At 45.6% G+C, this 14,920-nt stretch overlaps 1 protein-coding gene and 1 long non-coding RNA gene across 13 annotated transcripts in view; one reads left to right on the top strand and one right to left on the bottom strand.

The window, feature by feature from the left end:
* Positions 1–14,920, top strand: part of PCDH15 (protocadherin related 15) — a 630,962-nt gene that overhangs the window by 493,292 nt on the left and 122,750 nt on the right. For all 12 annotated transcript variants that reach the window (XM_074544551.1, XM_074544552.1, XM_074544553.1 and 9 more), the window contains 2 exons: positions 6,073–6,266; positions 11,111–11,243. In XM_074544551.1, the coding sequence (XP_074400652.1) occupies positions 6,073–6,266; positions 11,111–11,243 (327 nt within the window). The remainder of the gene's footprint in view (positions 1–6,072; positions 6,267–11,110; positions 11,244–14,920) is intronic.
* The window catches only part of LOC141729673 (uncharacterized), a 112,208-nt gene that overhangs the window by 36,379 nt on the left and 60,909 nt on the right, over positions 1–14,920 (bottom strand). The gene's annotated exons all lie outside the window — the stretch shown is intronic.

The following is a 14,920-nucleotide window of genomic DNA, read 5'->3' as shown; positions in this document are numbered from 1 at the left end:
ACTGCTGTGACTCAGATATTGAAATGAGTTGCACATTGATGGGGTGGAGTTTGCAGCAGCAGTGTAACAAAATTTCATCTCAATAATTTAAATCCACTGTTTTTCTTTAGCCATCTCTCATTTTTGTATTCAGGATGCAGGGAATAGGGAATATTGAGCAGGAAAATAAGAGAGCTGGGAAGGTACAGAGGGGGGTAAAAAGTATTATTCACCTAAATCTTGGCCCATGAGGAGATTTTTTGTATTTTGTCTTTATAGGAAAGCTTGTGGACTGACCATAAATGTAATTCATGGAATCATGGAATGGTTTGGGTGGGAAGGGACCTTAAATCCCATCCAGTGCCACCTTTGCCATGGGCAGGGACACCTTCCACTGTCCCAGGCTGCTCCAGCCTGGCCTTGGGCACTGCCAGGGATGCAGGGGCAGCCACAGCTGCTCTGGGCACCCTGTGCCAGGGCCTGCCCACCCTGCCAGGGAACAATTCCTAATTCCCAATATCCCATCCAGCCCTGCCCTCTGGCACTGGGAAGCCATTCCCTGTGTCCTGTCCCTCCATCCCTTGTACAGAGTCCCTCTCCTGTAGTTCCTTCAGGTCCTGGAAGGTCACAATTTGGTCACCCTGAAGCTTCTCCTCCCCAGGCTGAACAATCCCAGTTTTGCTCTTCTTACGTGCTGCCTCAAATTATCCACATATCTTAATTTCTCCCTCATTTCCTAGTGCAGTGGCATGACGCAGGTTCAAGGGCTCTCTTCCAAGAACAATTAAATCATTCCCTGATGGAAAATGGAGAATAAAATACACAGGAGATCAGTGCCCTGTTCCCCACTGAAACAATTTTGTCTGATAGCACCAGTGCAAACTAATTTTTAAGGTCCTCCCGTAGCTTAGCCCAAGTTCTTGATTTACAGCTCCTAAATGTGCATTGTGCCATAAAAGAGGACAATTTAGTTATAGATATTCCAAAGATATTCCAAATCTTACCATCATGGAATATCCTCAGCTGGAAGGGACCCCCATGGATCCATCTTGGAGATTGATCTCCTCTCCCATAAGGACATTTTTTGTGTTTTGTCTTTACAGGAAAACTTGCGGACTGGCCTTAAATGTAATTAATGGAATTACATTTGCATTGCAGGGGATCCAAACCCTGGCCCTGCCCAGGCACCCCAACAATCCCACCCTGTGCACCCCTGGGAATGTTGTCCAAACTCCTTGAGCATCCTTGGGGCTGTGACCTGTTCCATGCCTGACAACTCCTGAACGTTTCCCTAAAACAGTCCTCACAGAAGTCATCTCCAAACCTCACCTCATCTTTTATTTATGTGTTTATTTGCAACCTTTTGCCTTCTGCCCATCAGGTAATTAATTCCCATCTCCAAAGCAAACCTGATTAGCAGAGAGAGAAAACAAAACAGGGCTTTGTTTGCATTGCTCAGCTAACATCCCTGCGGAGTCAAGGGAAAAATTATGGATTGAGGCTTGATGGAATGCCTGGAGGAGATAATGAAGAAAGTATTTTAACCTACTCAGAGATCATTATGTGGGGTTGACTCAAGCTCAGGAATATCTCCATAACCATCCTGGATTTTTTTCCATCACACTGAATCTGGTGAAAGCTGCAGGGAATGTTGGTCACCATTTTATCTGTCCAGGGCCAGGTGACCCCAGATGTGGGTCTGAGAAGGTTCAAAGTCAAACACTGAAGCCCAGTTTCCTCCAGTAATGAACTGAGTCTGAGCAGGTTTTATATCACGACCAATATATCTTTGTGAGCTTAAGGCTACCCTTATAAATCTCCTTTTCCTCCCAAGAAAACCATTCCTAAACCTCCTTCTCCTCCCAACAAAACCACTCCTAAATCTCCTTTCTCTCCCAAGAAAACCAATCCTAATTTTCTTTTATTCCCCCAAGAAAATTATTCCCCAACCTCCTTTTCCTCCCAAGAAAACCACTCCTAAGTCTCCTTTTTTCCCCCAAGAAAATTATTCCCAAACTTCCTTTTCCTTCTCAGATAACCACTCCTAAATCTCCTTTACCTCCCGAGAAAACCACTCCTAAACCTCTTTTTCCTCCCAAGAAAACCATTCCTAAGTCTTTTTTCTCTCCCAACAAAACCACTCCTAAACCTCCTTTCCCTCCTAAGAAAACCACTCCTAAACCTCCTTTTCCCCCCAAGAAAATTATTCTCAAACATCCTTTTTCTCCCAAGAAAACCACTCCTAAATCTCTTTTTCCTCCCAAGAAAACCACTCCTAAACCTCCTTTTCCTCCCAAGGAAATCACTCCCGGATCTCCTTTTTCCTTCCAAGAAAACCATTCCCAAACCTCCTTTTCCTTTCAAGAAATCCACTCCTAAACCTCCTTTTGCTCCCAAGAAAACCATTCCCAAACCTCCTTCTCCTCCCAAGAAAACTATTCCCAAACTTACTTTTGCTCCCAAGAAAACCATTCCCAAACCTCCTTTTCCTCCCAAGAAAACCACTCCTAAATCTCCTTTTTTCTCCCCAAGAAAATTATTCCCAAACCTCCTTTTCCTTCTCAGATAACCACTCCCATATCTCCTTTTCCCCCCAACAAAACCAGTTCTTGTTGCAGCAGAATCCACACCTATTTTGCCAAACTTTTAGTACATTAAATCTTGATGCAATGGAGCTGATCCTGCTGGATGAAAATTTCTCAGCAGAGTAAATGAAACCTTGTTTTGTTCTTCTCCCTTTACATTTTAGCCCCTGTTTCTTAAATCTTGTTAACTATGGAGCTCTATCGGGCTGGGACAGCTGGAGATGGGATTTCTGGAATCATATATTATGGCAGCAGCTAAACCTTAATTCTGTTTAATCCCAGGTTTGATTCTTGGTTTTGCCTCCAAAATGTTTTTCAAATTACTTATCTTTCCAAGCATTTGTAGGTTTAATTAACCTCCTAAATCTCTGTGCTTGTGTAGTCAATTAATTTTCTTTTTTCATGTTGTCCCAGTAAAAACTGGCCAGGTTCCAAATCCTGCCATTAAATCCTCAGGACCCTGTATTTTGCATAAAGGCTTTATTTGTCTTTTTTTTTTTTTTTTTTTTTTTGTGACAATGTGTTACTTTTGAAATTCAGCAGACAAGGTTTTTACAGCTCTGTCAGCTGGGTGGGTAATTATTCTCTGCAAGGTTAATTAACACACCCAGGTATGTATAGAAGCTATAGAAGGAGTGATTAAATTGCAGTTTTCATAGCATGGCTCCTTCAGAATTCCTAAAGAAATAAGAAAATGAGGTAGATAAAAATACCCCCACAAAAATATTAATTTGTTTTTTAAATTTTTAAGAGGAGATGACCTCTGTTCCATGATTTTTGGAGCATTTCAAGCATTTATCCTATGTTCACTACACAGTGTGTCCCAAAATGCTGTAGGAGATACATTAAGATTCGTTTTTAAAGCTATTGTGGGCTTAGTTCTTGGTTTGCAGGATATTTATGACTTCCTTAATGAAATTTTGTATTTCATTGAGTCTTTGTGCATGAAGGATCAATATTATCTTGGAAACCAGTAGAAACCCTGAGTTTTTCCCTGGAAGTGTCCAAGGCCAGGCTGGATGGGCCTCTGAGCAGCCTGGTCTAGTGGAGAATGTTCCTGCCCATGGAACTGGATGAGCTTTTCCAACCCAAACCATTCCGTGATTCCATGAATTCACCTCCTCCCCTTGGTGCTCAGTGTTGTGTGCAAATGGGATTTACTCAGATACTGCAGCTTTGGGGTTTATTCTTGCTTTACTGGCAAGGTTTGGTTTCTGCTCTTCTGAATCTTCAGCCATCCTTGGGCAAAGGAGTTTTGATGATTTCAGGTGCTGGTTAGGCAGTTCTGGGTGGTGGTTAGGCAGTTCTGGGTGGTGGTTAGGCAGTTCTGGGTGGTGATTAGGCAGTTCTGGGTGGTGATTAGGCAGTTTTGGGTGGTGGTTTGGCAGTTTTGGGTGGTGGTTGGCAACTGTAGGTGGTTATTTGGCAGTTTTCAGTGGTGGTTTGCAGCTGTAGGTTGTATTTTGGCACCTTTAGGTGTCCTTTGGCAGTTCTGGGTGGTGGTTGGCAGCTTTAGGTGGTGACTTGGCAGTTTTGGGTGCTGGTTTGGCAGTTGTAGGTGGGGATTTGGCAGTTTTGGGTGCTGGTTTGGCAGCTTTGGTTGATTTGGCAGTTTTGGGTGCTGGTTTGGCAGTTGTAGGTGGGGATTTGGCAGTTTTGGGTGGCGCTGTGGGAGGCTGTGAGCTGCTGATGTTGATGTGATGCTGCTCTGTTCAGTAGGTGATTTTCCATCATAGCATGGTAGGGCCATCAGGGAGTTCCTGTCCCTGACTCCAGGTGCCACAAGGTGACAAGAGCAAGGTGACAAGTGACAGGGGCCCAGAGGCAGAAGCTGAGGCTGCTGTTTGGCTGGCCTTGCCTCAGGAAGTGGTTTTTGATCCCATCCTTGGCCTCGCAGTCGATGCTGAGGTTTTCCCTTGCTGTTGACATCCAGCATTCCCCTCCTCCATCCCTGCTGCCCCAGGGCAGGAATGTTTGTGTCAGGAAAGCCAAGGCAGAGACCTTTGAATTTTCATCCTCACACTGGGATCCCTGCAGGGATCCTTCCTGAGGCTGGGATTATTTTGGACATCCCAGGAAAGCTCTGCTGTCACCCCTGCTGGTGCCCTTTTCCATTCCTCACCTCCTACTGCTCGCCTGGAGTTGGGAGCAGCAGAGGACCCCATGGTGCCATCATTCCCTGTAAGTTCCACTGCCAGCTGGATGCACAGCTGGATGCTGTGACCTCCTGGATGTTCCAGTGCTGCTCAGGCCACTTTATGTCATTCCTTGTGCTGTTTGAGGGAGTGTTTTCCTACAGAATGAAAAGGCAGGTGAGGAACCTGTGTATCATCAAAACAACTCCTAAAGGAGGAAGAGACAACAAGGCCTGGTTGGACAGGGCTTGGAACAACCTAGGTCAGTGGAAGGTGTCCCTCTCCATGGCAGGGGGTGGAATGGGATGAACTCTAAGGTCCCTTTCAACCAAAACCACAGGGATTTTCTTCCATGATTCACTAAAAGCAAATATATTCCCTGGGCTCTAATTCCTGGCTGAGTGTGTGTTTGTTTAGTGTGGCTCACTACAGAAAAGGGATAAACCCACTGCCTTTCTTGGGGGAAGAGAAGAACCCCCTCATTTCATTATGTTCACCGTTGAAATTTGGATTTAATACCAGGATTTAGATTTTTCTCAAGGGTTTTAAAGACAACATGGCACTTTGGAACATGGTGGCATTGGCAGTGCTGGGTTAACAGTTGGATTTGTCCATCTTAGAGGGCTTTTCCCACCTGATTCCATGATTCCAGGTGTGTATCCATATGGGAACAGCTGCCATTTCCCTTCCCCTTGTCTGCCACAGCACGAGGTGCATATGAATACAAACATTGCTCTCCAGCTCTGCACAAGGAGGACTTGGAATGCCAGGCCTGGAGGTTAGACATCCTGGCACTATCAGGGCTGTCACCTGGAAAAGTGGAGAAAAGGATGGGAAAAAAAATAAATACAAACCTCTCGTTGCTATTGAAAGACAAAAAGTTGTCAAAAAAGACAAAAAATATAATCTTCTCACATGAGAATGTCTTATATATTCCAACCCACAGAGAATAAACTCAGTCTACATAACTGTCTTAATTTATATCCTAAAAAAATTCGCTTTCAGTCTTTAGCAAGCAGTTTTTCTCTGTTTCATCATGCTTTTACACCTGTTACTGTTCATTTCAGCTGTATCTTTGTTAAAAATTCCTGTGTGCGTTCCAGATGTCCGAGCTCCCCTCTCCTCTTCTGGAATCACCTTCCCAGAGCCTGTGGAATTGTTAGCTGTCTCTGTTAGAAATTAGAACTGTTAGAAATTAGAATTGTTTGTTGTATCCTTGTTAGAAACACGTATGACTGTTCATTTCAGCTGTATCTTTGTTGGAAATTCCTGTGTGCGTTCCAGATGTCCGAGCTCCCCTCTCCTCTTCTGGAATCACCTTCCCAGAGCCTCTGGAGGTGTTTCCCTGCTGACCCTGTGGTTTTGCCTTGCAGCTGACAGCCGTGGATGCAGATGAGGGAGCTAATGGGCAGATAGTGTACGAAATCCTGGCTGGGGCTCAGGGGGACTTCGTCATCAACAAGCACACGGGCCTGATCACCATCGCTCCTGGGGTGCTGCTGGTCGTGGGGCGCACCTACGCCCTCACCGTCAGAGCGTCTGACTGCGCCCCCCCTGCACAGAGAAGGTAATTAACGCACCCCCTAATTACTCCAGCAGCTCAGCCATAACACCTTGGCCACACCCCCATGTCTTTAGTCCATGCATCTGTTCTGGAAAAGTGGCACATGCAGTAGAATTCTTGCCCTTTGTGTGCAGGGTTCGCATTCTCTGAACCTGGGAGAAGCAGAGAAAAGAATGATCAAAACAATTCTTGTCTCATTTGCTGGGCCTGTGTTTGTGCCAAACTAGAATGGAGATTGTCTCCAAATATGGAGATTTTTTACTCAAAGTGTTGGTGTTTGGTTTTCTTGGCCTATCAGGGCCAACTATGTGTGTTAGGACTGTTGGCTGACAGTCATGAGATGTGTGTGGCATTTGTGAGGTCCCCAGGATGAGGAGAGAGATGATAATTTAACTCCATGTTCTCAGATGGCTGATTTATTATTTTATATACTTATATTATAAAAATGAATAATAAACTAAAACTATACTAAAGAAAGAGAAAGGATACATTAGAAGGTTTCACAAGAATGATCATGAAAGCTCATGACTGACTCAGAGTCTGACACAGCTGATGGTGATTGGTCATTAATTAAAAACAATTCACATGAAACCAATCAAAGATGCACCTGTTGGTAAACAATGTCCAGACCACATTCCAAAGCAATCAGATAATTATTGTTTTCATTCTTTTGTGAGGCTTCTCAGCTTCCCAGAAGAAGAAATCCTGGTGAAGGGATTTTTCAGAAAATGTCATGGTGACATGATGCAGTTGAGTGCCTGACAGATTCAGTTTAGATGTAATGTAATATAGTACAATAAAGTAATTAATTAGCCTCCTGATAATCAATGGAGTCCTCCTCATCATTCCTCCTGGACATTGGGCAAAATATCACTGCTATTTGTGGTCCTTAATGATATTTCCCTTACAGCACTGGGTTTTCATGATTTCATTTGCTTGCCATGGTCTGTTGTTTAAAATTTCCCAGTTGTGCTGTTGCTGTGCATGTCCCTTCATTCATTGAGGTGGAGGGGTGGAAAGAAGAGAACAAGTGAAAAGGGAGATGCTTTTTGTTCAGAAAATGCAAAAAGGATCCCAAAGAATGGGGTGGCTGAGCTGGAGAACCTCTCCAGGTGTAGGTTGTGCAGTGCCCCTACTAAGACTTAAATTCCTAAGGGCAAAATTGTCTCTGTTGTACCCCATCTGAAAAAGAGCAGACTGCAAATTTAGGATTTAGACAATGAGGGGAACATCATCATCTTTAAGGATCCTTTTTATCCAAACATTTCTATGATGTATGTGTTCAAAAGCCAGCAAAGTATCAAGCCCTGCTTACCTATTTCTGTGGAATTTGTGTTCTAAAAGTGCCAAAATGTCATTTCATGAAGGTGTGGAGGGAACAAAAAATATCTCTTGTGTTCTGGGCCTGTCATTGATAATGTGCAACCTCCTTGTCCAAAGAGCATGAAGGGAGGAACAGGAGGTTCCAGCATTCAAACCTCCCACAGATGTAAAGTGAAAACCTCTTTTTCAAATGGGAAATGTAAGAAGGAAATAAAATACAAAACTAGGATTTCAGTAATTGGATTTTCCTCAGGACCTGCTGCTTCTGTCATGTCTCCAAGAAAGCAGCTCATGCTGGTGTGCACATATTTTATAATTACCGTCCATTCAACTTGTTAAGTTGTTCATAAAATTAACATCTGGTAGCAGTCCCTTGGTTGAATTTCACTCTCTTTTTCCTCCTGCTTGCTTTTTTGATAAACCCTCTCGAGCTGGTAGCAGGCTGCTGGTACTGCTGAGGAGAATACTGAGGACAATTATGCATTTATTTTGTGTAGTGCTTCAGAGAGAAGGCCAAAAATCAGTAATTCCCCTTCAGAGAGTCTGAGATCCCCATGGTGTGGCTCCACACTACAGCTCTGATTGCCATCAGCTCCTTTTGTGCTGGAGAAATCTTTGTGTTGCCTAAACACATCTATTTCTGAGGATGGATGTTGGGAGCCTGGGCTTTCTCCTCTGAAAATGCCTTCAAGGCAAATAAGAAATGGAAAGCTCTGCCAGGATAAGCAAAGTCACCTGGAAAGTGGCTGAATTTCAGTCTCCCCCCTTGCTTATGCACAAAGCAAAACCCGGCCACTGAACCTGTAGCTCTGCTGCCTTTGTGAGCACAAATTTAAACTGGGATTTGGAATTCTGTGTATGTTTGTTGGGGTTTTTTTTGCATGGAATGACATTTTAAAATGTTGGTGAGTGGCTGTGTCCCAGCTGAGATTTGAGGTTTGAGTATTAGTAATTATAATTATTCATGTAAGTTATTGAGATATATTGGAATTGTTAAGGTGGGAAAAGACCTCCAAGATCAAGTTCAACCTTGTTAACTAAACCACAGCAAGTGCCACATCCAGTTGTTTCTTGAAACCTTCTAGGGCTGGAGAATTCATCCCTTCTCAGCACAGTCCACTTCTATATTGAAACACAACAATTTCTGGTTTTGGAAAAAAAAACCCACAACATTTGTAAAATCAAACAATTTCAGGTCAGACTTTTAGCTTTTCACAATCCCTCAGATTCCTGCATGTGGGATTCATATCACTTGGTGATACAGAGTTCTACTGGATCAAGTCAAGATACGTTGGCCCACATGGATGGACCATCAAGATAATCCTATCTTGATCCACCAATGAAAATCCATTCATCCTGGATTTTATAATTGCCCAGAGCAGCTGTGGCTGCCCCTGGATCCCTGGCAGTGCCCAAGGCCAGGTTGACAGGGCTTGGAGCACCCTAAAACAGTGAGAGCTGTCCCTGCTCATGCAAGGTGTGGCACTGGATGAGTTTAAGGTCCTTTCCAACCCAAACCATTCCATGATTCCATGTGGAGATGATTTAAGCAGAGATGGGGATGCAGTTGACTTTCAATCAGCTGGTGGAGCACAAAAGCTGTGTTTCCATGCTGGAGTGACTTTGGGAGCTCTCTGCAGTTCCCAAATGCTGTGCTGGTCTCTGTGTATTCACCTGCAAACACCAGCTGCAGTGCTTGGCTCAGCTCCATCCCCTTCCCATGCCAAAGGAGAATTTGCCAGCTCCTTAACAGGGCTATAACCCACACAAAAGACACAGGGGAAAAATGCAAGGTGTTAATAAAAAAAATGAATTGGAATTGCAAAAAAAGCCATTTCATATTAGAGTGCTTTTAGTTTGCAGACCTTTAGTGCTTTCCTTCTGTGATTTTGCCTTAAATATTTGAAGAAAATTTGGTCACTATTCCTAGAATTCCAGAATGGTTTGGGATGGGAGAGACCTTAAAGCTCATCCAGTCCCAGGGCAGGGACACCTTCCACCATCCCAGGCTGCTCCAGCCTGGCCTTGGGCACTGCCAGGGATGCAGGGGCAGCCACAGCTGCTCTGGGCACCCTGTGCCAGGGCCTGCCCACCCTGCCAGGGAACAATTACTAATTCCCAATATCCCATCCATCCCAACAATAAATGTCAGGTAATTTTGGGTAGGACCCTCTAAAAAAGCTCTGGAGTTTGCTAGCTCTGCAAGAAGCAGCTTTTTGGACTCATGATTTTATTCTCTCTCCCTCTTCCTGCCCCACCTCAAAAAAAGCTGGGATAAATCCCTTTGTTTTCTTTCCTGCAGCTCTAAAACCTGAGATTTATCAACATAAATCAAAGGATTTATGAGGGGAAACGTTACACCTGCAGCACAGCACTTGCTCTTTCCAAGGGTTTGTTCTGGGGTGAGGATGCTGTGCTGACATCCAGGAGGGAAGACAGGTGGGATAATGGAGCAGAGGCAAGAGAAAGCTCCTTTAAAGTCAGATTTTTTTTTCCCATCTCCTGGGGGACTCCTGGCTCCCTTTCTCAAGTTGAGGCTGTTGGATATCAAGTGTGTCTACAGGATGGTCTGGGCAGGGTCCTCAGTGTCAGTGTCCCAAAGAACCTTCAATACTCCACCTGGAATGCTGTTTGCAGTCTGTTTGGGACAGGGATTCAGTGCAGCTCAGGGGTTTGCAGTCTCCTGCATTGCCACTGCTCTGAAATGGGATTTATTGCTCTGAAATGGGGATTACTGACCCACACCATTGCAGCAGAGTTGTGTGCTTATCTTCTCCCAACATTTCCCTCTCTGCCAGCATTCCCTGCTCCCTCTTTTCCAAGCTGGCTGCCAGCAGGGATGCTCCAGGGGTGGCTGTTGAGCATGGCAAAATTTCCAACCTGGAATTTGAGCTGCTCCTGCAAAGGGCACAGCACATCTGGAGCTGTTTGTTTGTGGAGCGTGCACTGGTATCTCACTGCTCTGTTTTTGAAATTGCACCACTTTGAGCTGCTTTGGGGAAAATTATTGAGCTTTTCTTGCTGTTCAGAGTTCCTCTACAGCTCCCTGAAAGGTGCCTGTGCTCAGGTGGGGTTGGGCTCTTTCTCCAGAACCAGAGGACACAGTCTCAAGCTGCACCAAGGGAAATATAGGTTAGATATTAGGAAAAAGTTTTTCACAGCAAGGGTGATAAAGTACGAGAATGTTCTGCCCAGGGAGGTGGTGGAGTCACCATCCCTGGATGTGTTTAAAACCAGCCTGGATGTGGCACTGGGTGCCAGGGTTTAGTTGAGGTGTTGGGGCTGGGTTGGACTCAATGATCCTCAAGGTCTCTTCCAACCCAGTGATTCTGTGAATGTGGCAGCCTGCTTTCCTTTTGATGCAGAAGGAAAAATATGTTCTGAAGCTTTTAGAGGAGCAAAGGGGAGGCTGTTAGAACTTAAGAACACACAGTGTGTAAATCAACCACTATGGGTTGCCTTGTGGATTGGATTTATTGATTGACTGGTTTTGACTGTTTTTATTTTTTTCCCTTGCACTGCAGGAGCTCCATCACCACTGTTTACATCGAGGTGCTGCCTCCCAACAACCAGAGCCCCCCACGCTTCCCACAGCAGATGTACAGCCTGGAGGTCAGCGAGGCCATGAGGATCGGCGCTGTGCTCCTGAACCTGCAGGTACACAGGGGGCTGCCCTGGCTGAGGGTCCATGTTCAAATCACAAACTCCAGGTACACAGGCTGCCCTGGGATCACTGGCTGGGGGGCTGTGTCACAGACATCTTTTATGAAAAATCCTGTCCTTAGGAATTTTCCTCCTGAGAGGAAGCTGAGAGGCCTCAGGAACAAAGTGTAAACATTGATTATCTGCTGCTGTGGAATGCAACAGGTGCATCTGTGATTGGCCCATGTTGGATGTTTGTAATTAATGGCCAATCACAGTCAGCTGGCTCAGACTCTCTCTGAGCCACAAACCTTTATCATTCTTTCTTTTTCTATTCTTAGCTAGCCCTCTGATGAAATCCTTTCTTCTGTTCTTTTGGTATAGTTTTAATGTAATATATATCATAAAATAATAAATCAAGTCTTCTAAAACATGGAGTCAGATCCTCGTCCCTTCCCTCATCCTAAGGCCCCTATGAACACGGTCACAGGGCTTTGTACAAATCACAAACTCCAGGTACACAGGGGGGCTTCCCTGGGATCTCTGGCTGAGGAGCTCTGTACAAATCACAAATAGGACAGGGCTGCTGAGGAACATGCCTTGAGCTGTTTGATTTTCCAGCATCACTCTCATTCCACGGTTATGACAATGGGAAGATGCCACCAGCTCACAACCCAGGCAGCAGACCAAGAACTCAATGTTACAACTCACTTTATAAGTTTTTTGACCAATCACACAAAGCAAAACCACATTGGCAGTAGTTCTATCCAACCACTGTAGGCACAGGTACCTTTGGTTGAACAATGCTTGCTTATTTGGAATATAATACCTGCGTGTAAGCCTTAAAACACAATGCACAGAGCTCCATTATTAAGTTTAAAACTTCCTAATATTTTGCTAGATCAACTTTTCTGCAGCTTAGGGAGTTATTCTAGACAAGCATTAATACACAGACCATTGTTCTATTTGTCCTTGCTTTTCTACATTTTACATAATTTTTCTGCTGGCCAATCTCATGGCTACTGCTTAGCTCTGATCACAGTTCTGCTGTCTCTGAGGCCTGCATTTGGCAGCTTTCCCAAAACCCTCTCATTTTGTAGATTCCCACACCCTGGCACTCCCTGAAGCTGCTGAAGCCCTCTCCACCTTCCTGCCCTCTGTGTCATGCCTTACACAAGCCAGTCCTTGCATCCCGGGGATAAAAGGGGCACTTCAAAAGGATTGAAAATTGTTTCATTTTGATCAGCAGCCCCTTTTACATGGACTGCAGAGAAAAAGGCTCACTTGGCTGTTTCTGTTACTTCTTTGTTTGATTTAAATATTGCAAAAGATGCTTTAGGCTGCAAATGGCACTGCCCCTGCATCCCTGGAAGTTTCCAAGACCAGGCTGGATGGGGCTTGGAGCAGCCTGGGACGGTGGAAACTGTCCCTGCCCATGGCAGAGGGTGGAATGAGTTGATTTTTAAAGTCCATTCCAGTCCAAACCATTCTGGAATTCTATAATAGTTATATTAGAAAAACAATTCTGAGTGTCTGGAAACTTAAAAGGACTGTGACTTATTGTGTTAGAATGTCTCTGTATTTGCCAGCAGATCAGAGGAACTTCAGCACCTCATTCATGGGGAATTTCAGTAAGATTTTGGGCAATTTCCCTTCCCTAGCCTGTAATATTTGAAAAATGCCTGAAGATATTTCTACTCCTTGGTGTGTGTAACAACAGGCTGAGAGGCAGCAGAGATCCCAGTGCTGCCAGGCCCAGGATTAGTGGGACCTTGTGCCCTGGGATCAGGGATCATGCAACAGCTTCTGGCCAGATCCAGGAGCAGGAGCATCTCTCATCCTCATGCACCAGGACCAGACCTCCCCTTGCTGCACTAATAGCTAAAAAATCAGCTCTCTCTTCACTTATTTACTGCTCCTTATCTACTGCATTGTTTTCTGCCTCAAAATCAGCTGTGCAAAATAAGGAAATAGATAGCAACTCTTCATTGAGGTTTTTTGAGGGATCAGAAACTTATCCTTAAAGCTGTGTTTAGCAGCAGTGAAATAAAGGAGCTCTAATTAACTCACTGAAGCAGGTGGATGGGAAAACTCCTGCTAAAATGGTTTCCTGCTGAAAGGCTGGGATTATTCTGGCTGGTTAAGCTCAGACAGTCACCTGTGCTGAGGGAGGATGACTAATTTAGCTCAGTGCTGCCAATTAACTCCTGGCACATCTGTGGTGCCTGCAGGGAGGGAGGAGTGGAAGGGCCAGGCTGTTCAGGAGCCTTCTCCTCCCCGGTGAGAGACATTTGGGGTTGGAAGCCCCAGAGAGGAACAGGAGCCAGGAACTTGCTGAGAAACAGAAACATTTGTGTTTCCTTGACAGGTGCTGGAATCTGTGGCCTGAGGGATCTTTGGAGGCAGAAAAAACCTCTTGGCAGGTTTTAGTATTGAAGGATTTGATGGGATTTAAATGTGGCTGGAAAGTGAAGCTCCAATGGAATAATCTGCTTTAATGTTTCACTAAACCCCAAGCAGCCCATTCTGTGCTGGCCCTGCTGAGGGACCCCAAGGGCTGTGTCCAGTTCTGGTCCCCAATCCAGAAGGGACATGGAGGGGCTGGAGCGTGTCCAGGGCAGGGAATGGAGCCCCAGGAGGGGCTGAGGGAGCTGGCAAGGGGCTCAGCCTGGAGCAAAGGAGGCTCAGGGGGCCCTTGTGGCTCTGCACAACTCCCTGCCAGGAGGGGACAGCCAGGGGGGGTCGGGCTGTGCTGCCAAGGGAACAGGGACAGGACAAGGGGAAAGGGCCTCAGGCTGGGCCAGGGGAGGCTCAGCTGGGACAGCAGCAGCAATTCCTGCATGCAAAGGGTGCTCAGGCCTTGGCAGGGGCTGCCCAGGGAGCTTTGCAGTGCCCAGCCCTGCAGGTGTCCCAGGAAGGGCTGGAGGTGGCACTCAGGGCTCTGGGCTGGGCACAAGGTGGGCACTGGGCACAGCTGGGACTCCAGCCAATACATGGGCTTGCAGGGATTTTCCAGCCTCAGTGATGCTGCATTTTATGAAAAATACTTGATTAGTAAATCCCAAATATGCTTGGCTTTTGCTTTGGTGGTTAGTCCAGGTGTGTCTCTCTTGTAGGTCTGGTAGTCCTCAACTTGACATGTGGAAGATGGAGAGGAACTTTTTACAAGGGTCTGGAGTGGCAGGACACAGGGAATGGCTTCCTACTGCCAGAGGGCAGGGCTGGATGGGATATTGGGAATTAGGAATTGTTCCCTGGCAGGGTGGGCAGGCCCTGGCACAGGGTGCCCAGAGCAGCTGTGGCTGCCCCTGGATCCCTGGCAGTGCCCAAGGCCAGGTTGGAGCAGCCTGGGACAGTGGAAGGTGTCCCTGCCATGGCAGGGGTGGCACTGGGTGGGCTTTAAGAATCTCTCCCAACCCAGTTCCAAGTCCAGCTCCCTTGTCCTGCATTAAAACCTCAATCTGGATTAAAGTTATTCTCCTGTGGGCAGCATATTTCTGTTTTTCATCTTCCTTTATTCCCTCCTGTGCAAAATCCACCAGGATATTTTAAACATTCATTAACTGAATATTTAAACTTCTGAAATCCTGTGCTGCTTTTTCCAGGCGACACAAAAATCCCTGTTAGGCAGATTGGTTTGGGTTTTATTGCCTGTGTTCCATCAGTGATATGGAATATCATCAGGCCTCAGA

This window comes from Zonotrichia albicollis, chromosome 7 (genome assembly GCF_047830755.1).
Source record: "Zonotrichia albicollis isolate bZonAlb1 chromosome 7, bZonAlb1.hap1, whole genome shotgun sequence".
In the NCBI taxonomy this organism is placed as follows: domain Eukaryota; kingdom Metazoa; phylum Chordata; class Aves; order Passeriformes; family Passerellidae; genus Zonotrichia; species Zonotrichia albicollis.
Note: the sequence above shows the minus strand (reverse complement) of the source record. Positions and strands in the feature narration are given on the sequence as shown.